This window comes from Protopterus annectens, chromosome 1.part0 (genome assembly GCF_019279795.1).
Source record: "Protopterus annectens isolate FY-2018-M chromosome 1.part0, PAN1.0, whole genome shotgun sequence".
Classification (NCBI taxonomy): domain Eukaryota; kingdom Metazoa; phylum Chordata; order Ceratodontiformes; family Protopteridae; genus Protopterus; species Protopterus annectens.
In genome coordinates this window covers 1,901,067,575-1,901,094,290 of record NC_056725.1, presented here as the reverse complement: position 1 = coordinate 1,901,094,290, position 26,716 = coordinate 1,901,067,575, and the positions used below count along the sequence as shown (strand labels likewise).

The following is a 26,716-nucleotide window of genomic DNA, read 5'->3' as shown; positions in this document are numbered from 1 at the left end:
TATATGGTAAAAAAACAGGACCTGAGGTTTGGTGCAGGAGTGTATCTGCAGGACTATGACTCTGTTCCACCAGTCTGACTCCTCTCCAAATTGTCATTGTCCAAGTACTGCATGGCTGTATCCCATCAGGCTGATTAAAGAGCAGCAAAATCCATTCTCACTGAGAAGTGAGCTGAGAGAAGACAAAAATATAGAAATCAGTGGTTTTCTTACTTTGAAATGGTAAGCTGTTCAACCTCTTTGTAGATATAGACAGTACAATACTTGTCGGCAGCTCAACAAGTAAGGACAATTCTGTATTCTAGGAGAAATTTATGCATCAAAGAAACGGTGCTCTCCATCGTAGTAATGCTGATGTAAGGGGAAAGATATGAAATCTAGGGATCTCCAGTAAAGCATAACGATCAACTCCTTATAAACTTTCACGGTAAGACTGCAGTGGAGGCAAAGGAAGACAAGGGGAAAAAAACAGTTCCAAGGGCAAAAGAGTGTTTCTGAAATCACTGTGGTTTGCACCACCACCGGTCAGGTGTCTTATGTTATTAGCTATGCGAATGATAACTGGGAGAGCCGTAATCCAGCTTTCCTATCACAAGATATAAGGCATATTAAGTCCAGAAAAGCCGAATTCAGATGGAAGCAGAATGACAAAAAAATGCTAAAAGAGTAAAAACCCGTGTGTCAGGAAGCAAAAGGTAAAATTAGTTGCAGTCAAGCTTTCAAAAAGCGTGTATGTCATAACAAAAACTACTGTATTTACTCCCATGAAATATTATTCATTATTTAATTGCCATTATTTTGTTGTACCTGTAGGTGGCACTAGATGTTATCGAGGAGCTGTGTTATGAAATGGCATTACACCGACCAGAAGCGTTAGATGAATATGCCATTTTTGCAGTTACCAACAGAGGTATGTTTTCTATTTCTTTAAATGAGGGAGTAATTATTACACTCTTAAGCTACCTGTTTAGCAATAAATGTGTGATGCATAAAGAGTAGGATTGCCATCTGTCAGGAAATCAGGAAATCCACTTCTAATGAGTACTTGAAAGGTATTTTGAACCATTCTGAGAGCTAAAAAAATCTGAATTACATAGCTCTCAATTTATTACGGACAAATCCAGAAATAGTCAGAAATACTTTTAAAATATTAGTACTATATTAGTACTATTAACCTGCGACATTGACAGAATAAGGGAAATCAAATTAATATACATTTTCTGAAGTAAAAGACATCTGTAACTCTAATTATTGGCATTATTTATTAAGTGCAATTCACCACCTTTTCTCCAAAAGTCACCAGTTGTAGGAGGGAATAAGATGGATAGAGCTAAAATTTGAGTCAAAACCATGGGCATTTGAGAGGTATGCTGAAATATTTTTCCTAAAATGGTTACTGTTTCACTTGGAATTTTTTATCTGCAATAAAATCATTGCTGTGGCTTATGCTTGTTTATATGTATATGTGGGTATGGGGGCTAAAGTGTATATGCATATATATATGCATGTGTATCTAAATATAGATATATATAAAAACAACAAGTTGACTATTATTTCAGTCTTATCACAGTCAGTATGTGGCTGTCTTTAGTGGTCTAGGTTGCATGTGTGGGAGATTAACACATTGTTGGTACAGTGGCACAGTGAATAGTATTGCCATCTTCCCTGTCTGAGACCTTTGCTGTGACTCCATCTGTGTGGAGTCTGCATGTCCTCAGAGTCTTTCTATTGGTTTTATTCAGGTGCTCTGGCTCTGCCAACATCCAAAAACTCTGCTTTAGGTGGGACTGATGTTCTCTGTGTGTCTGTCTGGTGATAGCACTGGTTTGTCAGGTCTTTGTGTGTTTGTGTGTGTGTGTGTGCCCACGTGTAAAAATTAATTTTGGTGAATGTGCACATAAACCTCTTGGGTAGTGAAAAAATATGCCATAGACTGCATCCCAGAACAATCAGAGCTTCTAAGGACCATTGTCCCTGGCTGTACAAGTGGCTTAGTAGGGTCTTCTGCTGTGGGCCCCACCTAGTCTAAAACTGACCACACTCGGATGTGGGCAACAAAATCACTTTAGTTTGCATGGGGGGCAAGGATACTATGGCCATTATTTCTTTAATGTTCCACAAAGTCAAACTTCAGACGTGTGCACACAAGGACTCTCTAACTTATGTGTTGGTTGGAGACATTGTCTTTTTAACATTCCTTAGAGGGGTGTACAGAGGGTTGCTATAACTTGTCTAGGGTCAGTGTACTGTGTAAGAGCAACACGTTTGAATGAATTACTATGAGCGTGATTTTTTCCACTTTCTTTACAATTGAAATCAAATGTATGCACAGCAGGCCATCAAATAGGTGTTTGACTGCAAAGTGGTACAGTGAAGGTGTCTGCCTTTTGTGGTTATGGCCAAGGCAGCTTACTGTGTAGATGTAAGACTGCAGCAACTCAAAATATGACTATTTGTATTTTCACTTCCATCCCTAATTTAACACCAGACAAATAGACAGAAAATGACTATGTCTTTTTTTGGGGGAGTAAGGGGGAAGGCAGTCATCCCAGATATGATTTATGTACTCTCACAAGCATTTTCTGATTAGTTTGTGGGTAACCACTACTCAATTTATTAGTAACTACTGGGCCATCATCCTTGAACTTTAAATTTTGGACATAATTATTTCATCCTCGAAAGTAAAAAATATTTACTTTCGTAAGTTATAATTTTTGTTCAGTCCATCACTGAACCAAAGGTTGTGGAAAAAGCTCTAAAATTCACATCAGAGCACGTGGAACCCAATAACTTCTAGTGGTCTTCTGGTCCCCTGATCCCCATCTTAATTACATTTGTTCCTAGGTACTTATTACAGTATACTCTTGGCTCTTTAGGTCATATGTTGACAATATGTAGGAAAAGCTGGCAAGTAAGACAATGTTTAGTAAAACAAAAGTATTCTGGATAGTATGAGGAAGCAAGAGTGGGAGGACAACAGGAAAACACTGGGGTGTGTCCCAGGATGACAGTAGATAGCAGAGGTAGGAAGGGAAGTATCATTGAACACTTTGTCTATGGCCTCATATCATCTAAGTTTGCCCATGTAGTCACTTCGTATGGCATTTAAAAACCTGGTGCTTCTTGGTGGAGCTTGCTAAAAGGGGTGTGTCCACCCTAAGGCAATAGGTGTATTTTCATTCCACAATGGGTGTGGCTTATCTGTCGGGAAATGGAAAGTTGAAAAGGTGGCAACCCTAATAAAGAGTGCTGCAGCAAAGCCCTTTGATTTTTTGTTTTGACTAACACATGCATTCTATGTTGCAATATAGGAGTACAGTATTAACATATCTACATAGCCACGCTGACTTATAGATCTATACAGATTTGTTGCTGGTAGTTTTTGCTAGAGTTTGAACAGGTCACTGAGAAAATCTTTCTTTCCAAAATGTTTCATAAAGACTACCCATCTCATGGGACTACCATCAGAAAGGGTGTTGTGATTCTGTTTTAATGTAAACATCCATAAAAACGTTGCATCTTGCATGCTGTCACATCAGAACTTACCAGAGCTGCCTATCGGTTATGACAGCTACTTAATGTGAATAGAACCCCCAAGCATCTCATCTTTTTGCGCAACAGTACAGTCTGCTGGACTTGTGGCAACACCGAATAATATAGATGTACAAGATGTAATCTGCAGAGACGGGGCTGTTTATCTTCTCCCCAAAATTCACTTTTTGGTATGAATAACTACTACTACTAACATGTTCTGCTTTGTGAAATACAGACCAGTCAAGCAACTACACATAGCAGATAGTCTTAGTAGGATATATTTATTAATGATACATAACAAACTGCTAAAAGTAGAAGTAGAGTTTCTTGAAGCAATACTGCAGTTACCAAAGGCAGAAAAAAGTAAAAATTTCAGATACATACTGACACAGACTTAAGAGATGCATTTACTGAATGATTTACAATGACAGTCTGGCACAAGCAAAAGTCATCAGTAAGAAAATAAATTCAGCCTTATTTTTCTTTCATGTAAAGAATAAGTTGTGTCTAGGTCTGAATGTTTAAAATTGTGATGATTTGAGCTAGTGCCAGCATAGCCAGCTAGAGTAATGTAAAGAATGACATGTCCTTTGACTACCAAACTGATTTATACATGATGCTTGTGTTACAAATGTATTACAACAATATGGCATTTGAATATCAAACTGATTCACACAAATGCTTATGTTGCAAATGTATTAAAACTGTATGGCATTTGAATATCAAACAGATTTGCACAAATGCTAATGTTACAAATGTATTAGAACTGTATGGAATTTGAAAATCAAAATATGTTTGTAAAGTTGTTAGTGGTAAAAAAATGTATTAACAATGGGTCCTGCTAGACACAGAGAATATACATTTATGTATATATGTTAGCAAAGGACCCTGGATGAGCAGAGATTAACCAGCTAACTTACTTCAAGAAAAATAAGGAAAATGTAAATGAGCTGTTAAACCATTAAAATGGCATCCCACAATGATGAACAGAACCAGAGACAGTAAGTCTGGAAGAAGCCATTTTTTTTTATTAGCTTCAGTAAAAAGAGGGGAATTGCTGTGATTGTTTCTTGGCCTCAAGCCTGCCATAAACATTAGAAAATATCTAGATATGCATTTTTTACATGCCTATGCTAAATTCCTCTCTCAACTTCAAAAGGGGATAGTGTGGAAACCTAGAGTCGGGTGACCAGATTAGGTCATTCAGCCACCCCTGGAAATAATATTTTTTAGAAATTACAGGGAGTAATCTCTGAGCATTGAGTATTCTGTCTTGGACCTGACATCACGCTGGGCCATTCACCACATCATCTGCCTTGCTGTATTAAGTAAGTAGGAATAGTAATTCTCCTAGATTCAGTCAGGAAAATATAGTGAAGCTTAGTTTAGATATTGTTTTTCTTTATTTCTCTTGAGTCTGTCCATCAATATTGTTTTCAATATTTCGCGTGATTTGAACTATGTGGTTTACTGTAAATATATATTCAGTATTTTCATGTTTTTTTATTGTTTATTAAATATATTTAAAACTTTTATTGTAGCTGGTCCTTTTAGAAAATATTTAACCTTTTGAGAGTGCTTATATTTATTTGGTATCACTGTGTGAGCCATTCCGGAATGCCTAGCTGTCTTGGACAACTACTACCATTTGTCTTAGTATTAATATTGCACAGTATAATTGGACACCTTTGTTAAGGGCCTTGGGGTAGCTGATTGTGGACTGTCTGGTGGCAGTGATAACTACCTTATACCCTGGGTAGAAGGGGGCACATCAAGTAAATCAGTGCCAGCCTTTCCCAGGTGAGTGTGTGTGTGAGAGTGTGTGTGTGTGTGTGTGTGTGAGAGTGTGTGTGTGTGAGAGTGTGTGTGTGAGAGAGTGTGTGTGAGAGAGTGTGTGTGAGTGGGGTCAATATTATAACATCGAAGTCTTACAACTTCGAATGTTATAATATCAAACCCAGTAGAGCGAACGCTGGAAATAGCAAAGCTGCAGAACACAGAATACTTTCCTAGGGAAAGTATTCGGTGGGCCGTATCAAACCCAGTAGAGCGAACTCTGGAAATAGTGAAGCTGCAGAACACAGAATACTTTCCTAGGGAAAGTATTCGGTGGGCCGTTTCTGCAGATTTGCTATTTCCTCAAATGTGGAGCGAAGGTTATGGATCAGGTTAAGGTAAGTGTGCGAACGAAGGTGAGTGTGCTAACTAATGGGCGCAGGTTAGGTGAGTTAGGGTTAGGTCGTGGGTCAGGTAAGTGTGCGATTGTGTGGACATGAAGGTTAGGGTGGGCTAGGTGAGTTAGGGTTAGGGAGCAGGTAAGGTGAGTGTGCGATAGTGATGGACCTTAGGGTTGGGTTAAGGTAAGTGGATAGCTAGTGGTGTATGTATGGTTTAGTGTATGGTTTTGTGAAGTGTGTGTGTGTGAATTATTTTGGTGTGCTTGTGTTGTGTGTATCTTTGTTGGAACAGCAAATTTTTTCTCTGGGAAAAAATTTGCTACTCTGACTGGGTTTCTGGTGTTTCGCTCTACTGGGTTTGATGTTATAATATTCGAAGTTGTAAGACTTTGATGTTATAATATAGACGTGTGTGAGAGTGTGAGTGTGAGTGAGTGAGTTTGTGTGTATCTTTGTCGGAACAGCAAATTTTTTCTCTGGGAAAAAATTTGCTACTCTGACTGTTTGGGTTTCTGGTGTTTCACTCTACTGGGTTTGATGTTATAATATTCGAAGTTGTAAGACTTTGATGTTATAATATAGACGTGTGTGAGTGAGTGGGTGAGTGGGTGAGTGAGTGAGTGAGTGAGTGAGTGAGTGAGTGAGTGAGTGAGTGAGTGAGTGAGTGAGTGAGTGAGTGAGTGAGTGAGTGAGTGTGCTAGCTACTTGTGGCAGGGGCACAAAGTACTGGGTGCACAGAGAGAGTGATGGAGGACTTAGCTTGGACACTCGGCTGAGGACCTAACCTTACAGGTATACCAGTGGAAAGTCTTATTGGGGAGGGAGACAGATATAGAGAAATCCAGATCCTGAGCTGAGTGCATTCCCTGTGTGCTCTTAAGGGAACTTGTGCTTAATACAGAGAGGTCTGCATCTAGAAATACTACATGTATCCATTTGTATTCCAAGTGAATGTCCCCCTCCGGTGGTGAGGACTGAGGCTCCTTGATCACTGGCCTAGGAAGGGGTCATCACAAAAGCCAACAAAATAAATGATCCCAATCAGTAGAGAAGGTAAACACTTGAGAGGAGACACATGACTCAAATCTGGAAATAGTTAAGTGCAAAGAAGCAGATGGCAAAATGTACTGGCCATATATTTTGCTCCAAAGAAAACTAGTGCCGAGTTCTGCCATTTGCTATGTAAGAATTTCACCTTTGCGATTTAGTAAGCCAGTGCCATTTATGTGTTTTTTCTATGAATAATGGTTTGTTTATGTAGCTGTGAAGGAGTGATATTTCCTACTTCTTCCTCGCTACTCCTTTATCGAATAAAATACTTTTAATGAAGTGAATAAACCAACATTTCAAAGATTCTGACTCCTGCTCCTGAGAACTGCAAACTTTCCTGACAGTAGAATGTTGTGCTATTTCAGATGGACTTGTTAACAGTACCCTAATCTACACAAAAGCATAGAATTAACACATTTTTGTGGTGTCTAATAGACATACTTCTTTCATATCTTCATAATCTTGGAGAAGCTTAATGAGTATCAATGGCTCATCAGGTAGTATTGTCACATTTGATGATGGGGAAAATCAGAAGGCTGAGGGTTCTATCCCCACAACAAATGCAGGATATTTCCATTTCTGATTCTGCTGTGCAGCATAAGATGGGTGCTGCATTCCTAATGTTCCACCTTTTGGACGAGACATTAAATTGAGGTCTTATCTACCTGATTTAGTGGTAGCTCAGGTGGATGTAAAGACCTCATGGGTCTTGAGAATGAGTGACTGATTTCCCTTGTATCTTGGCAAAATTGCCATGGATCTACCTTTAAAATAAGCCATACCCAGTAGGACTAATCCAATCAACAAAAACAAGTAAGGATGAGGTCACGATGCATGTCACAAAAATCTTGTATCATACATGAAATGCAATGCTGTCTTCCATCGGCTTCCTCATTCCAAGTCATGGTATGTACCTACCATGTAACTGGACAAAAATATACATCTTTCCTCCCCAGCTATCATCTAGGTTCTTAGCAATGTCTTTCTGCCCTTTACTTTCATGGTATGCTGCAATTACTTCACCCATCTGCCCTGTCCCCTTTTAGAGATTCCTCTCTCGCCAAACAAATTTCCCATCAATAGTTATAAGATGGCCTGCTGTCACATAGGAAAAGTTACACTGGTGACAATGGTGACACGAGTTCAGTCAGAGCGGCCCAAGAGAAATAAAAAGAAAAGAATCCTTCTTGAAATAGCACTGTGAAAATAAGCCAAGTACTACTACAGTGTTAATCAACAAAGAGTAACTGTGTGTTGAGCTCCCCTTTTTGTTATACACACAAGGGTAATGGGGACTGTCCTGGCTGTTAACAACAGTTGTAACCATCTCCTTCTCTCTCTCTGTCCCAGAATGTAGTGTTGATAGGTAAATCCTGCTCTCTGCACAACTCCTTCACCACCAACTTTACTTCAGTATTCCTTTTTAACATTCCTGTTTGTTCTGAGTAAATGCTGCACCTCCCACCAAACACTCATTTTCTATATTTTACTCCCCACATCTCTAGTGTCCTGTGCTCTGTTACTTCTACCATCACTCCTGCAAACTGGCTAGTCTTCACATGCATGGCCATGTGGGCTTACCCCTTCCCTTGTCAGGGTCAGCATATTCTGCAGTCACACCAAGCACTTCCTGTCCTCCTTATCTCCCTCCTAATAATCCCTCATACAATGGCATATTCTGGTACTTTTCAGCATCCTTCTGCTGATTGCCCCCAAACCCTCTCTGCTGTTATCCCTTGATCCCTCTTACTAGAGTGGCATTCCTTGTTCCCATTGATCACACACAGACACCCCTTCCACCTTTTTCTTTTCCCTTTCTCATCCCCTCCTCTTTCCTCCAGCAGTCATCATGTCTATACCACCTCCCCCTCTCTCTCTTCCTACAGTGTTATCATGTCTGATGCTCATAATCTCTTCCCTGCCTTCTTCCTTCCTTATTCTGCCTCTTTTCACTGCATCTTGCCTTCAGCCTTCCTCTAGCTCAGTATTTTTCCAAACTATTCACTTCACCATCACTATCCGCTTCACTATTGTTTTGACCCTACCCAAAATTCCCTGCGTTTCATGCCATTATCTCATTCCATAAAGCCAGCTGACGTTTCCCTGCCATTGTGTACCTCCTCCTACAGCCTCACACCCCAGTTTGCCTGATAACTCCCATAGTCATCCGGCAACCCCTAGCCCTACACCTCCCCATCTCTATCTCTCCTGGTCCTGGTACCTTGGTCATCTGATCCCTATTCAAAATACTACTTTACTGACCATCCACATCTCTAGAATATGTGCCCCTGTCAGTGATTTGTTATGATTCTCCATCCTCAAGCTCCTATTGAACTCTCCCTTCACATTAGAAACATAGAAAACTAAAAGATTTAGAAATACACAAACATACCTCTCAATTTCTTAGCCCAAGAAATCTGGGCAAAGCCTGCCATAATGGAGGTACAAATGCCCAAAAATAGGGACAGATTTTAAGTATTGCTCTTATAATCCTATAAAGTTGCTATAATAACAGGGTATGTATTAAAATTGTCTCACAGTAATTGTGAATCAAACATATACTGATAACTTAACTATTTCTAATATGTAGAGCTAAGAACTCCCGTCATACAATCACGTATCTCTGTAAACTAAATATAGCTCAGTAATTACAGTGAATTTGACATGTAATAGGTATAAAGATATGTAAAACTCAGAAGGTTTGGAAAACAGTTCAAAATGCAAATGCTTTAGAAATTTCTAGACTCTAACAGAAAGAAAACAAATATTTTTGTTCCATTTGGTATGCCACTCTTTGCAGTGGTGCTTCAGGGAAGGGAAGGAGCTAGTAAATCTGCCCCTACAAATAACATAACATAACTAAGCAACTTCCGTAACAGACCAAAACACATGCCTATTGCCAGTGACAAACTGCAGTGACAGATGGAAGCAGAGCACTCTGGGTAACTGACAGCACATTATTGTGGCAGGTTAAATGCAGAAAAAATATCAGATTTAAATTTTGTGTTTTGCACAAGAAAATGTGACTAAGAAATTAAAGTTTTAATACAATATTCTGAATAATGTAAACTTCTTATGTAAATAATAAGCAACTTCAAACCTGGCATATTACTAAGTTATACAGAGAACTTGATGATATATGCTTAAATAAATCCATTAAAAATGAGCCACTGCATAATGATACAATGATAATAATAATTATAATAATAAATGTACATCAGGGTTGTATCTTACTGAGTAATAACATCACTCCTTGGAAACTTATCTGCCTGCTCAGTTTAGCCTAGATGTGATGTTCTTACACAATAGCATACACCCTTTGCTGCCTTAGTTAATTTATGTATATGAGAAACCTGTAGTTTGGCTAATCTAACATTAGGAAAAGAGGACACTTCATTTCAGGTCACAGTTCTTGCCTTCTCCAGCTCTGGACTAAAAGATAATAATTAACAAACTACTAAGTACCCACTAAGATTTTGCGTAAGAATCTAATCTGTGGAACAGAATGGACATGGCTCTTGTAAATTTTCCAAAAGTACACCTGGTTCATTTTATATCCCATTTTGAAACAGTAACAGATGTAATGGAAGTGACTTCCCATTTTTAAAATACACTATATTGTCATATCATAGGTTGCTTCTCAGAACAATTACAATGGTTACCAGTAGATGGCGATATTGCTCCTTTCTAGGTTTTGTTTGCAATAGAAGAGCATGTTTTTCTTCTGTTCAACCTATTTGTTTCGACAAAACTGAAAGTGTATGCAGATTTACGGTTTTCAGTGTTTTATTTAGGAGCCATTTTACCCGTGTGGTATAACTTTCTAAATGTTTTATTTTACCCGTACAAAAGTAAACCACCCCAGATGGGACTCGAACCCACAATCCCTGGCTTAGGAGGCCAATGCCTTATCCATTAGGCCACTGGGGCTGAATAAGAATTTGTCTTTAAAATAGTTTAAATAAACCTACTTTGTTATTTCTGCTTCTGTATTAAAGCAAGTGAAAACTGGAAAGATTTTTATGTAATGTTTTTTTTTTTTTTTGCCTGATGCTTAGTTTACTATGCTGAAATATTCCTCAGAGGCAACCTTTGTACTGAAATGAAGTGCACATTATAGTTCTAACAGCAACACATACTGACAGTATAACTACAGTTTCCTATACCACTGCACAGGTCTAGTCACAAAACTGATTTTAAATGTAAACAGCAGGGTTATACGTACCTTATGCACCTTTCTGAGCAAATTTCTTTCTTCCTGATTCTACGCTTTAAAAATATAGACAACATTTATTTCTACAGCTTGCTCCACCTACTCAATGCACTCCCTTGTTTTTCTGTAATACATTAAAATGCCTTTTATTGTAGTACACTCTCCTGAACCTCCTATCCATATTCCCATAGTCCCATACAAAGAAAGTAAAAGGATTTACTATGTCACTGAAAAGAATTTTAGCCAGTGTATAGAGCAGGGGTGTAGACAGAGGATATAATTTCCTAATTGTGTACTCTTATTGCTGCCCTCAACCCTCCTGTTGGTTAAAAAATTGAAATGTTCCCCCCACTCTAGCACTTAAATGTTTGCATCACTTTCTCTCTAAAGCCATTAAATAGATATTTTTTTCAATCTATGAAAGTATTATTGAAGACATTAATATAGACAGTTGTGAATATGGTATGGCCTTAAAAACCCATGGCTACTCTAAGTAATGTATAGAAAGTTGTACTCCGTAGAGTACAGAGTATGCCTTGCTACACCCTTGGTGTGGCATATTAGAAGCACATTATTAAAACCCCTTCGGCTTGTCAGAATTCACAGTCCTTCACCCCTTCCCACAGAGATGATAAGATTATGGTATATGCAAACAACTCTAAAGGCTTTTCTTTATAATCTGCCAGCAGTGAGTCATGGAAGAGCACAAAGAACTATGACACATGCAGGCACAAGAGGACTCAGTGGACGGGAGGATATTGGCTGGTATCTATTCATCCATGGGAGTTACATGCTGGGGGCACCATATGTTATTCACACTGTCACCAATGGCTCATCTTCCTCTCTGTCCATCATATTCAACACCATGTCTTCCACTAGCCTGCAAACTTTATGACATAGCCAAATCATTTCACCAGTCCTCTTTTCTAATTTACAGATGTCTGGCTTTCTAAGTTTATATCTGTATATTTATATCTGTACACCTAGATTCCTCTCACTATCACGTATAATACTCAGTCAGTCCCCTCTCTTACTCCTCTATCTTCCCCTTCCATCCCATTAGCCCTTCTAGCTTGTTCCACCTTCATGTTGAGTTTCTGCTTTATATCTGTTTGCGTTTAGTACAATATCTGTATATAAGATTTATGTATATACATCCTACCTTTATTCCTAGCCTCTAGCTAGATATTGGTATATCTGTTCATTACTATGTTTCATATTGTATGTATAGCTAATGTTTGCTGCAGTATGTATTATTTGTTATTGTATGTATATTCAATTGTTCCTCATGTACTCTGCTGCTCATTTATTGTTCTGTGGAGCTTTTCTCCCCGGGCCTCCGCTGAAAAAGGACCTGTGTCCAGTTGGAATTTCCCGGTAAACAAATGTAAATAAATAAATAGCTCACCCCTACATACCATTTATCATAATGGGAGCTCTGTACTGCAATCTTTCTAGCAACCTAATTACCGTTTCCTCAAGGGCATCCAGAATTGTATACAGTATTTCAGATGTGGATGACCTCAGCCTCTCTGAAATCCACTCCCCAAGCTCCATATCCCAGCACCTAGCTTTTCATCACTACCTTTTCCTTCTGAATCCACTTACGGGTGATTAATACACACCAGTCAGTTTCCCTCTCTGTCCTGCTTTACAGTTTTACAACAATGTACATTTTCCATGGGTTATCCCTCCAAAATAAAAAAAAAACTAAATATGAGCTGCCACCTATCTGTCCACATCTGCTGTGTGACTCCCTAGAGGCTGCCATTTTCGCCCTACACACACACACACACACACACACACACACACACACACTCTCACACACACACACACACACACACACACACACACACACACACACACACACACACACACACACACACATGATATCCATAACTACTACACTTTCCTTTGTATCATCAGCATATAAGCTAACCTTGCTCATCAAATCCAGCATGATCTCCACCTGAAATATACTGAAAGGGCTGGCCTAAGCACTTGAACCTTGTGGCACTTAGCTACATGTGAAACTATATGCACAAACTTTAACGTCACTCAACCTCAGTGGTAAGACAATGTTTCCTTATCCACAAAGTTCAGTGACCTCACACTTAGTTTGTCCGAATAAATAAGACTCAGTGTTACAAGTCCAACAATATGATACTTGATAATTAGCTACCAGCCTAATAATCATCCTCTACTTTCAGGCAGACATCCAATTTCCAAGTCACACAAGCATTTTGGATCCCACTTTTTTCTTAACCAACAGTTTTAAAATAAATGAAGTTACATACGTACTGTAATAATCGCTCTGGACTGGTGTTTTCATTCTCATTATCTAGCGGTTCATAGGTCGGTACTAGGCTATCAGCCCTAGGGCCTATACAAGCCTAGCCATAACAATTCCCTGGCTATTTTGTCCCACACTATTTACTTCCCTGGACCCCTGTCTAGCAGGGCAACAGATGTGATCCCCGGGGTGAATTTCCTTTCTCCCATCCAATCGTCAAGGTTCCTTTTAAAGAGGGCCAATGAGGCGCTCTGCTTGACATGTATGGGCAATCTATTCCAGAGTCTGGGGAGTCTCTGGGTCAGGAACCTATCCCTCCAACATGTTTTGTTTATTGTGATGACAAGGTTTAGATCCCTGGAGCATGTGGCTCTGAGGGATTGGGATTTCTTTAAGTGTAGCATGTCCAGCAGCTCTGGGTTTGACATGGCCTTATATGTTAAGCAGAGATCCCCTCTGAGTAGATGATATGCGACAGAGTATAGCTGGAGTTTTTTAAGGTGGTCAGCGTAGGGCATCTGCTTTAGGCCTGTGATTCTTTTAATGAGGTATTTCGGCGGCCTTTCCAGTTGTTGCAGATGTCTTGAGAGGTACATACCAAACTACCATTGTATTCTATAATGGGTGTAATGAGGGATGAGTACAGTGGGACAATGACCTCCTTTTTTCTGGATGAAAAGCCCTTAGTGATGAGGTGTGCCACATAGAAGGATTTCCTGACTGTTGTGGCAATGTGGTTATCGAAGGTGAGACCACTGTCCACCTGTGTCTCTAAGTCTCTTATCACACTTTCGGTGTTTAGTGTACTGCCACCTATATGGTAATTCACGGGTACATGTTTTTTCCCAAAGGGGATATGCATTTCTTGGCATTGAGCTTGAGCCCATGGCTCTGGCACCAAGCATCTGATTCTGTAAAGCCCTTTTGTAGAGTATCCACATCATTTGGGAATTCAATAATGGCTCCCAGTTTGCAGTCATCTGCGAACTTTGTTAGCCAGAGTCCCTTAGTGTTGGCCTGTACTTCAGAGAAGTAGATGCCAACTCATGACTCTAAAACAGTCAGAACTTGGCCCAGCAATGGAAGTTTTCCCAGGTTACCTGGCCCCTCCACCTTATCCTTAATGTTGTGGTCATCAAGACTACCCTTCATAACTGATGTCTATACAAAGCAAAAGCCTAAGAAGAGCAGAACTATATATAACTTCATAAGGAAATAATGGTTCGAGAACCAAGTGGCAGGTCAGTCAGAATCAAGGTTGGAGAAAGAAGGGTGGGAATGATAATGAGAACGGAGATTACAATCCAGATCGAACATTACGATGAGTACAGAGCTTTCATACCTATGATTGGGGTTCCATCCTCATTACCTAGAAGACAAAGTCCCAAGCTAAGCCTCTGAGATGGATCTCCATGAAAGAATACCTACCATTATGGAGGCACTGAAGGATCACTTGGATCTTAAGATCACTTCCAACTTACAGTGTCTCGAAAAAGTGTTCAATCATACTTGTGTCCACTGCACAAATATCAAATGACAAACACCAAATGATGCATTTAAAAAAAATACATGTTAAGTAGCCATAGCCCTAGATGAATACTGTCTGAACTCTGATGATAGACTTTTGTTGTGTTTCACTGAACATGATTATGTTTGCACAGGAGCAAAGCATTGCCATTACAGATTATAAGTTTGTTTTAATGTTTCTTTCTGGCAATCCATCTGATACGTTTCCTGGGCCAGGTCCCTCTGGAAATAAGCACGTGGATTCACGGACCTCAGTGCAGTAGAGAAAGACATGTAAACCTATTTGCCTAACCTGTTCTATGCACAAAACTCCTTGTTCAGTGGTTGGATGTGCTCTGGAGAGTGGGAGCCTTCTTTAAGTTAATTGCAACAAAGTTCCCCTTCAATGTATGTTTTCAACATGTCTAGTCATTAGCTGGCAAGTGGATCCTGTCCAGTGTCTAAAGGACAACAGCTACCACATCTATGCCTTGTCTTCCACAACATTAGAAATTTAGTGGTCCTGAATCTCTTGAATCTCCACAAATCAAACTGTGTCACTAATACCAGAACCAGGGATCTAAATCTTATTTGTTTATTTACATTTGGGTTTCTAGAATCAAGCACTGATCACAGCATGACTAACTGCAGGTGCATCTGGGTTGCACTCAAAATAGTAGCAAAACAATGTAACAATTACAAGCAAAAGTACAACACAAAGGTAATACAACCTAGTTATAAAAGAGAAATTATATACAAATCTTTACACTATGTTAGGGTGTACATGTTACAAGCAGAAAAGTGGAATCATGGGACAAGTAAGGAAAGAATGAGCAGCACTGCAGCAGATTTAGACTTGGAAATCCTAGGGAGTAAATCAAGGTGTTTCTAGAGGATAAAGCAGGAGATAATAGTAAAGTCACAGAGTCCAAGGAAACAGAGGGACCAAGAAAGGTAAAAGGTTTAAAATGACAGTGAGCAAGGAGAAAGAGAATTTACATACATATTTACAGGAAGCAAAACCATGGTGGTAATTATAGAGTAGCAGTGCAAATGGGGTGACATGAGAGGAATTAAACTTAGTGCCAAGCAGTGTTGATTAAGTGATTATGTCCTGCTTTCTCGCATTGTACAGTGAGAAAGGAATTGCAATAGTTTTGAAGCAAGTAGAGGGAAACTAGATTCAAAGCTATGCAGTTTAGAGATGGGGTTTGAAAAGTAGGGCCTATTGTATCTTGGCTTCTGAGGTTTTAAGTTAGGATGGTAGTGGTTAGTGTAATTGCTAGTGGAAAATGGGCAGCTTGGAGTAAATTGAATAATTGAAAGCTCAGATGTAGGTTAGATTCGGCATGTACCGGCAGCCAGTTTGCATTGGATAAAGTAAGTCAATGATGTTCAAGGTGAAGGGAATTGTTGATAAAGTGGCATATTTTATTAGATATGGTCTGCAGCACTGACATATTTTTGTTAAAGGAGGTAGACAATAAGGATAAGTCATACTCAAGTTGTGTGAGCAGGACACCTTTCCTAATGGATGCCTTAACTGGTGATGAAAAAATTGAGATATTTTCTAAGTCCAGAAAAGGAGGTATAGAATCTTCTTCTTTCAGCTGTTCCCATTAGGGGTCACCACAGCGAATCATCTGTTTCCATTTCTTTCTGTCTCCTGCATCATGCTCTGTCACACCAACCACCTACATATCCTCTCTCATCACATCCATAAACATTATCTCAGGCCTTCCTCTTTTCCTCTTACGTGGCAGCTCCATCCTTAGCATCCTTTTCCCAATATACCCAGTATCCATCTTCAGCACATGTCCAAACCAATGCAATCGCACCTCTCTGGTGTTTAGAATACTCCCCTGAAAAAGTAAAAAAAAATGGTCAGGCCAGATGCCTAGATATCTGAATGAAGTAATGGTGCCAGTAAGGTTGTTGTGCTGGTCCAAAATCCTGAGTAAGCTTTGGTAAGTCTTTTCTTAGAACCAAATAGCATAACTTTGGATTTTTTGGGGTTAATGACCTTTCTGGACATGAGTCAGAGGTTTTGATGCAGAAGGTCAGTTTATTTGGGATTAGATTACCTATTCTGGGTTGGATCTGTAGATAATCATGTCAATGGCATATAAAAGGAGTTGTAACTGTGGATAAGTCACTGGCTATTTATTTATAAAAATGAAAGAGAGTATTGGAACAAGTATTGATAACTGCAGTACAGCTGAATGAGTGTAGATAGTATGTAACAGAGAGGAAACAATCTTCACAGTAAAGAAACCATTAGTAAGAACATTTTTGAAACACTGTGTTGTTTCAGTGTTGATGTCAATACCTAGGAGGTGGGTTAGTACTGTTGAGTGGTCCACCATAGCAAAGGCTTGGGTCAAAGCAATGAAAATGGTACAGGTAAGATTTCCTTTATTCATGTTGGTGAGTGTCAGGATATAGTCCTTCTACATCTTCCTGCCCAGAAGCTGTGTATGTTAGAGAACAAATTATATTTTTCCAGTTGAGCTAGACTAGTTACAAATTAGTTTTTTAAGTATTTTGCCAAAGTTGGGAAGTTTGGGACTGTGAAAACAGAAACTTAGCAGAGAAATCCAGTGGACCTAGATTTCTGGGTAAATTTCAGTAACTGGCTAATAAGTGTACTGCCTGGATGCCAGAGGACCTGAAGGAAAATCGGCTACAAAAGATGGTGAAAAAACAATGAATGGGAAAAGTACTGCAGCTGTTCAGCAAAAAGTACTGCAAGCTCCAGACATGACTTCAGTAACCTAGAGGAAAGTGGAAGGCAAATGCACACAGACCTGAGTAAAATACATGAAACACTGATGGAGTATATCAACTCAAACAATAAAAGGCTGGAAAAATGGAAGAAGTCTTAAACAGATATTCAGATAAGGTGATAAAACTGCAAAACTCAGAGGTCAAAATGAAGAAAAGGCTGGCTGAATATGAGACTGCACAAGAAGAGATGTTTCAGAAAATAATAGAATTATAGGACAGAGCACATAGGGAAAACCTGAGATTTTCTGCTGTACCTGAGAAGCTGGAAGGAACAGACTGTATTAATTTTATGAAAGCACAAATAAGCAACTGGACTAGTATTGCACAACAGGAATTGTTAATTGAAAGGACACATCATGTGTATGCTCCAAACCTGGATATGAGAAAAGAACCTAGATCTTTAAAAATAAAGATGTAATCTTACCAGAAGGAATTGATTCTGCAAAACTATGACAGGACAAAATACTAAAATGGGAGACAGCAGAGTGTTTGTGGAGAATGACTACTCATTGTACAACAGGCAAAAGAGGAGTAAATTTATCCCATTGTTCAGGGAATGTCGAGAAGCAGGTCATAAGATTCAAACTGCTGTACCCAGCTCTCTTCAAAATATTTTTCCCCTGGAGGAACAAATTCATTTTTTGATAAAGTACATGCTAAGGAAAAAATACAAAAGTTTGCCCAACAAAAAGTGAGCTGTAAAACAGAAGGAGATTCTTCTTGTTCTTCTGGTAATAAAGACCACAGAGAGAATGGGCAAGTGAAACCTTTTCCAGTGATTCAATGGAAAATGCTTGAGAGAGGGAAAAAAGCACCAGAGTTGACTAGAAGAGTCGAGAGTACATGGAAATGAAACAGTTAAACTTATAGGGGACTCTAAAGCATATCCCCTACTTCATGTCATTAACGTTTGGAGAATCAAATCAGTAACTTGGAAATTGACAAATGTGGGATTACAAAGCAATAATTACATTTGTGAAACATGACAAAACAAGAAAATCTGGAAATATCAGACTTTGTTAAATTTGTAGGGGACTCTAATGTATATACCCTACTTCATGTCATTAATGTTCAGAAAAATACTCAGAAGGGGGGGAGGGAGAAGGTTACCTGTAAGTAAAACAAAATGTGTTCTTAATAGTACTATTTAAATAGTGCATGATTTTCTTTGCATGTTATAAAGTAAATTTATTTTCAGTTATTTTTAAGTGTAATGGATATACTAACATAAATATGTGCTATTTTTTTTTTCTTCTTGTTTCTTTCTCCCGTCTTGTCTTTCTCCTTGTTCAGTTTAAGAAATGTAGGCACACTGAAGTTTAAAAAAATAGATCTGGTTAAAAAGCATGACAAAAGAAAAATTAGTGTGCTTTTTCTCATTGTTGCATAGGGGAATGACTGGGTTAAGGTCATTAGCTTAATCTAGTAACACGTTTTAAGAGACAAATAAATGAAAAGAAATATTGAATAGTATAAGGATTTTTGTAGTGAACAGTTTTGTGTCTAGTTCTTGTGTCTCTAGAAGATAATTTGATAAAGAGAAACGGCTTAGAGAAAATGTTTTTTAAAAGCATTCAAGTGTTTTCCCAGCTGAGAGAGCTATAAAGATAAGACAAAACCAGACACCACATAATAGAACCACAGGCTATACCATGCGTCTTAAAATATATAACTTTTCTTTTAGGTTAGCTAGAGTCTATGTGTGTGCGTGGCTGTCAGTTTGGAACATTTGTTCCTATTAGGACGGTAAAACTTCAATATTTGAAAATGTAAATAGTTCTGTGTGTTATTATTAAGTTAATAGGTTTTAGGGGTAGTGGGTTTGTGTGTGCATTTGAGCGCATGTGCGCATGTGTGTGTGTGTGTGTGTGTGTGTGTGTGTGTGTGTGTGTGTGCATGTATTTTTGTTTGAGGGTTTTCAATAAAAGAAAAAGTTCTGTAAGATGTGACATGGGCTCAAATGGAGATGACACATAACTGTATAAAAGATTAATCTGACAAACAGTACATGCATGTAACACAAGCTGAAACTAGACATTTAACAAAAAAGCTGTTGTATATAAAAGGTGGGAATAATAATCTATCAAAAATATGGTGCTATCTATAATGTCTTTAAATGTTAATGGTCTCACAGATAAATACAAAAAAAGAGTAGTGCACTATATTAAAATGTAGTGTGCAAATAGCTATGCTACAGGAGACACACTTGGGAAGAACTGAACATGTGAATTTGATAAAGAAAGATCTACAGGATGGTTATTCAGCAGAATACCTGAGGCAAAGGAAGAGACGAGTATATATCAATAGAAAGAGGAGTATATATAAATAGAAAGAGGAGTTCCAATAGTAATAGAATTAATACTGGTACTTTTATAGTACTAAGGGGCTACTGGCAAGGGAGGAGGATTACAATGGCATGCATTTATATTCCAACAAAAACTGCTATAATGGAGTTTAAGAAAATTTTGGGAGAAATAATCAACTTTCAGGAAGGAATATTATTTATAGATGGGGACTAAAATTTGATTTGCAATAGTGAAGATATATCTGGGGGGGGCCTAGAAGGTAAAATATAACAAAGGAGGGTAGATTTTTAAAGAAATTTATGAAAATAATTGGCATGGAAGATGTGAATTCAGTACTAGGAGTTTAGAATTAATTTACATATTATTCCCCAAGATACAAAAACTGGGCTAGGCTAGACAGAATTTATATTTCACAGGAACATGTGCATTTAATTGAAGGTCTGGATACACACCCAATAACTATTTCAGATCATGTGTCAGTAATGACTAAAATAAAAACACATGGTGATGAAATAAAAATAACACCCAGGTGCTTTCCCTACTATCTTCCGAAAAGAGAAGAATTTAAGGAAAAGGTAGTGGAAATTATTCAGGAGCTATTAGAGAAGATAGAAATTCCTTCTAAAAATATAGCTAGGGAGCAGAATACAGTTAAAGCAGATTTTAAAACTAGAGTGGAAATAAAAGAAAAGGAGATATGGTTAACAAGTAGGAAGAATTATGTAGAGGGACTGACAAATGATAAAGTATTGCAAAACAGGGGAATCTCACACAAGAAGATGAGCAACTGCAGAATGCTAAATGAAAAATAAGGGATTACCTTGATAATATGCATGAGTTTAGAAAAACTGCTGTTAAGCAACTGTTTTTTGATAATAACTCTAGAGCACACAAACTTTTAACACAATGATGAAGGCAAAAGAACATAGAAAGGTCTGTCACCAAGCTTAGGGAGCCTATAACAAGGAAGATAATAAGGGATCCTGTAGAGGTATTGGAAATATTTTGGAAATTCTATGAAAGTCTGTATAAAGCAGAGAAATATGGAAATCAAGAAAAGGAACAAATGGAAATGTTTATGGAAAAATTAAACATGCCAAGGTTAAAGGTAGATGAGGCTCAATTACTAACAGTTGGGATAGGAGAATATGAGATAAAAATGGCGACGTATAACCAATCTACTGGAAAGTCCCCAGGAATTGATGGTATTATTGTGGAAGTTTAGAAGTTAGCAGGAACTGATAAGGATTTGATAAGGATCTGGGAGGTTTTGTTTAACAGTATTATAAGAGATAGAGAAGTACCAACATCTTGGAAAAAAGTGGTGGTAGTTGTAATACCTACAGAGGTTAAAGATCTATTAGAACCATCTTCATACAGGCCCATTCCAATACTAAACTATGATTATAAAGTTTTTATGCCTATAATGGCTAAAGGAATGGCAATAGTGATGCCAAAATTGATAGATATCGATCAATGTGGTTTTGTGGAGGGGAGGCAAACCTTTGACAACATTAACAGAACATTGATGATCCAGAGGGAAGCATAATGTAAGAAAATATTACTGTTCTTGGTGGGTCTTGATGCAGAGAAAGCATTTGACAGAGTAAGCTAGGTCTTTATGAGCAGAGCAATGGAAGCATTTGCATTCCCTGTAAAATTATAAGGTTGATTAGGAGGATATATGAGATATCAGAGGTAAAAAAGTGGGTGGGGTCCTCTCTGATAATCTCTTCTTGAGCAAAGGAACCAGGCAGGGTTGTCCTCTCTCCCCTTTTTTCTTTGCATTAAATTTAGAACCATTAGCACAGAAAATAAGGGACTCTGCAATTCAAGGATATAATTGGAATGATAGTCAAGAAAACCTGACTTTGTTTGCAGATGACATTTTATACATCACAAAACCAGAAAGGGAGATAACAGTGCTATGAAACATATGGAGACAGCTTCAAATCTTTTTGGGATACAAAATTAATGAAGCTAAAACAAAGGCAATAGCGGTAAATTATGTACCCACATAAGAATTGTTTCAGCAATATCCATACTTATAAGGACATGATAAAATGAAGTACTTAGGAGTATGGATTAAAAATGATTCTGGTGTGGCAGCTAAGGATATGTGGAAAGAGACTGAAAAGATAATACAAAAACTGAGAAAATGGAAGCTCTGGTATATGGACATCGATAGTAAGATACAAGCAGTTAAAATGTGTTTAGTCCCTTTAGTCTTATTTATTTATTTTATTTTTATTTATTTCACATTTGTTAACTGGGTTAGTCCAAATTAATTTGCAAGCAAACCCATTTTCAGTGGAGACCTTAGGAGAAAAGCCCCAGCAGAAATACATGGGGCAGGCATATTTTTATCAACCAGAGGAGAAGTTGTGGATAGCAATTAATAAAAACTGAAGGATTTGATCTGGGAGGGGAGGACAGCAAGAATCAAGTGGGATAAACTTATTCTTCCAATAGAACAGGGCAGATTGGGATTACCCAATTTGAAGGGATATTTCAGAGCAACACAGTTAAGCACCTCTACATAGTGCTAGCAGAAAATGATAACTCAAAGTGGAAAGAGATTTTGATGAAACGGGGGAAGCTCAAGAAACAAGGAGAGACTTGGATTTTGGATTCAGTCCTTTAAGGAAAACAATAATCATAAAGTAGAAGAAAGTATTCTACGAACTAAGCCAACACAGGAATAGAAAAAGGAGATTTTGCTGCTAGGGATGACTGCAATTAGGGATACAGACAATAGGCAAGAGGGGCCTGGAATTTATTGGAGAAAACTGGCAAAGGAGCTGAGGTATTGGGAGCAAATAACTAGGCAGGGAAATGTAACTACAGAGGGAAAGGTAATAGAATGGAAAGACACCAAGAACTTATTTGGACTGCAGTTTAGAGATTGCCTTCCCTATCAAGGGCTGATAGAAATGCAGAGGTCCTACATGAAAGAACAGCACTGGTAAAGTTTTTATTACAGAAGTTGCCGTTAAGAAAGGAAAAATTAGTGAATGTATAAAATATTGCATGATAACTATAAGACTCAATCAGAGGAGGTTAGAAAGGATTGGGAAGAGAGATTGGATAAACAATTCAAAAGAAATGATGGGGAATACATGTATGTCTCCCAAACATGCAACAAAGTCTAGAATATTTAGGATCTTTGCTTGGAAGTGTTTACATAGGTATTTTTATACCACAAGTTGGCCCCAAAAGATTTTTCCTCCGCTATATAGCAAATGTTGGAGATGTGTTGTGGAAGAAAGAGGTAACCGGGAACATATTTTCTGGGATTGTAATGAATTTATTTATTTATTGACATTTGTTAACCGGGTTAGCTCAGCTGGGCTAGTAGCCCATTTTCAGTGGAGACCCAAGGAGAAAAGCTCCAGTTACAAAAACATTTGCAGTATTATAAAAATTCACACTCCAAGATAGTGAAATTACAAATACAGCAGGTCAAAAAAAAAGGAGTATGAAACATACACATACTAATATACAAGTAGCATTGCACACAAATATAGCAAAAAACAGCAACATTTGAGCTATCAATATTTAGAGATTGCATTTACCAGATAAATAACTTTTAGGTTAATAAGTGAAAAAGGCTGAGACTAGTATAAATACACATATGATGGGAATGAAATACAAGAGTGTGGAGGAGTTTGGTAGGGTCCTGACGGGGGCATGTCTTGGTGTTAAGTAAATAAAGTTTGAGTTCTTTTTTTTTGAAGAATAATGGGTGAGTAATGGAGCGTATGTGTATAGGAAGTTTGTTCCAAGCTTGGGCCACGGAACATTTACAGAGTAGTTTGCCCACATTTTTTTTGGTTGGTAAATATCCAGGAGTTGCTGGTTTGAGGTGTGGAGTGTCCTAGAGGGGGAGTAGGTGGATACCAGGGAGTAGAGAACTGGGCAGGAAAATGGTTTGTATAGTGTAGAGTGTATTATTTGAAATTGCAATAGGAGTTGTTGGGGGAATTCAAGCTATTGGAGGGAGTTGAGTGCAAGATAATGGTGCGAGTTGTAAGGAGAGTTGGTGATAACTCTATTTTGTGGTATGTTTGTTAAAGTTTGGACAAGGTTGTGGACTGAATGTTGGGAGGGGAAGGGAAGTGCCTGTGCCAGGGAGAGTCTAGCATTGGAAATTAGAAATTTTCTGTTGCAATAAAGCAAGCCTAGTTTCTGGTGAGTTTTTTTTTATACATTGAAGTATATGTAAGTTAAATTTGAGTTCATCATCAATGATAGCACCTAGGAGCTTTGTGTGGGGTTCATTTTGCATGATGGTGTTATTGGAGGATGTGATAACAAAGGTGGACTTATGGTGGGAGAGAGAATGGGGGAGAAAAAGCAAGAGTTTGTTTTTTTTAGGTTTAGAATGAGTAGATTATCAGACAGACACTTTTCAATGGATAGAAAGGTGTCCTGTGTTCAGGTATGGAGTTTAGGAATACTGCTAGAGATGGAGATGGGAGATGAGTAATCAGTGTATTGGATTAGGGAGGATTGTTTGCAGGATGTGTGTAGTTCATTAGTAAAAATATTAAACAGGAAGAGACCCAAGATGGAACCCTGTGGAACACTGGATGTGGCCAGAATGGAGGGAGAGCAGGATGAGAGCCATTTGACAGGTTGTAGCGTACCAGAGAAGCAGCTGGAGAACCAGGCTAGGGTGGCAGGAGTTAGGTTGAGATTAGATAGCTTAGATAGCACTAAAAGGTGAGATACCGAGTCAAAAGCTTTGGAGAGGTCAAGGAGGAGACAGCATATGAGTTGGTTATTGTTGTGGGCCTCAGCAATAGTTTGAATAAATGATAGGAGGGCAGTAGCTGTGCTATGGCTTGGCCAAAAACCATGCTGAGTGGGAGTAAGGAGGCTTTGTTGGAGGAGATAGTCGAAGCTGTGAGTGAATGAATTTTTTGAGTATTTTTAGCTAGAGAGGATAGCATGGCAATGAATCTATAGTTGAGTTTCCCCCTTTGTGCAGAGGGATAGTGAAGAAGAATTTCCAGATGAAAAGGCCTGTTGCTTCTTGAATGGATTGGCTGATAAGTATGGATACAGGATAGGCTATAGATTCAGCAGCTAGTTTGAGGAAGGTAGGAGGGAAATTATCCATGGAGGGAAAGCAGGATTTAAGCTTCAGAAGAAGAGATTTAATGTGGGATGTGGGAACCAGTTGAAAGGAGAAGAGGTTTGTGTTGAGTGGGTTGGAAATTGTAGAGGGAGTAGTTGTGTTGGAGCTGGAGGGTGTGAGTTTTTGAATTGTGTCAATGAAATGTTTATTGAAGAGGGTAGCATCATCCAGAGGAGATTTATTTGGGAAAGGGGAAGGGTTAGAAAGGTACCCTGGGCAAAGAATTTTGTTTAAAGTAGACCATAATTTACAAGGATTGAATTTGCTATTGATTTGGGCAGAGTTATAGTAGGATTTGTTGTCCTTATTGATTTGTTTCTTGGCAAGATTCCACATTTCTCTGTAGTTTTGTAGTAGGGGTAGTTTTTTGTTTTGACCCAGGCTTTCCAGGCACTGTCTCTTATGAAGACTTTAAAGATTCCCTGCAGACTGCTCTGTCGGAGATGCTGGATGAGCAAATTGGTGTAACTAAGGAAATTATTTTTTGAGCTATGATACAGAATCAGAATTCCCTAGATATGGTAAGGCCTTGTGGAATCAAATTATGATGGCTACCAAAAAAGCAATTAGTAGAAAATGGAAGTCAAAATCTAAACCAACTTTACTAGAAGTAGCAAAGAAGTAACAGAGATAAAGCTGGAATTGAAATTTTTAGAAAAGGGTAGTAGTAAATTACATGGAAAAAAAATGGAAAGTGTGGGATCAATACATGCAGAGAAGGAACAAGGTTTAAAAGAAGGCAGGAATTGAATGAGGTATGTAATGGCTGACTGACAATGACTGGATATATTATAAATGATGTATAATTTTGGCAGCTACAGTTGTGTCGGCACAGTTTGTAATGTATAATGTTTGTAACTGAGATTGTGTTGGTACAGTTTATTTTCATGTATATAAATATAAGATTGTTTATGTAATACATGATAATTTAATAAAGATGTTTCTTGTTTAAAAAAAAAAAAGGTTGGGAAGTATGGAGATGGGCCAGTGAAGGAGGATTTTGAATCTTTAGAAAATAAACCTACCACGACAGTAGAGGTTGAAATAGGTCACTACTGCAGCATACAGCCTGTACATCTGCTTTTATACTGCTGGAGTCTCATTCTCCAAATAATTTATGGTGCTCATTAAAGCAGCTCAAAATCTTTTGTATTTGGGCTGGCCATCCGATCCTTGCCAGGATAAATCCCATATAGTTATATGCTCCTGCAATGATCTAATAATGAACATTAAGTTGAAGATTGTGGGAATAGTGTTAGTTATGAAGCTAAGAATAAAGATATGCTTTAGGGGGTGACAATGTAGCCTCTATAGTGATAAAGAAACCAAGGGCACAAGTTGTCTGACCAAGAGGGAGAGTCAAGTTGAGTTTTGTTCAAGTATTGGAGTAATTTGATTGGCAGTGATTTTAGTAAAGTAGAATGGGGGAAGGTATGAGGCCTTAAGCTCTATTTGGGCAGGAGAGGCATGATTGTTGTGGGGGGGGGGATTCTTTCAGGAAGTCAGAAGGTGTGAGCATAGCTGTAGCAGGCTCATCTGGTGGCACTCCTTGACCTGGTGCTCCTCAACAGTAAGTTGAGAAAGAAAATAAAGCTCTTCCAGTACGGTGCTTTTTCTCCTGGAGTCCCATGCCCCTCACATTGACACATGAGGAGCAAAAATAAAAAAAAAAAAAAAAAAAAAAAAAAACTTTCCACCCCATCTTAA

At 38.4% G+C, this 26,716-nt stretch overlaps 1 protein-coding gene and 1 non-coding gene across 2 annotated transcripts in view; one reads left to right on the top strand and one right to left on the bottom strand.

The window, feature by feature from the left end:
• Positions 1–26,716, top strand: part of MYO15A (myosin XVA) — a 1,299,796-nt gene that overhangs the window by 1,002,166 nt on the left and 270,914 nt on the right. Inside the window, exon 59 of the mRNA XM_044070057.1 lies at positions 814–910. Within this exon, the coding sequence (XP_043925992.1) occupies positions 814–910 (97 nt within the window). The remainder of the gene's footprint in view (positions 1–813; positions 911–26,716) is intronic.
• On the bottom strand, positions 10,619–10,691 carry TRNAR-CCU. The gene has a single exon. It is a non-coding gene; the product is annotated as a tRNA-Arg (tRNA).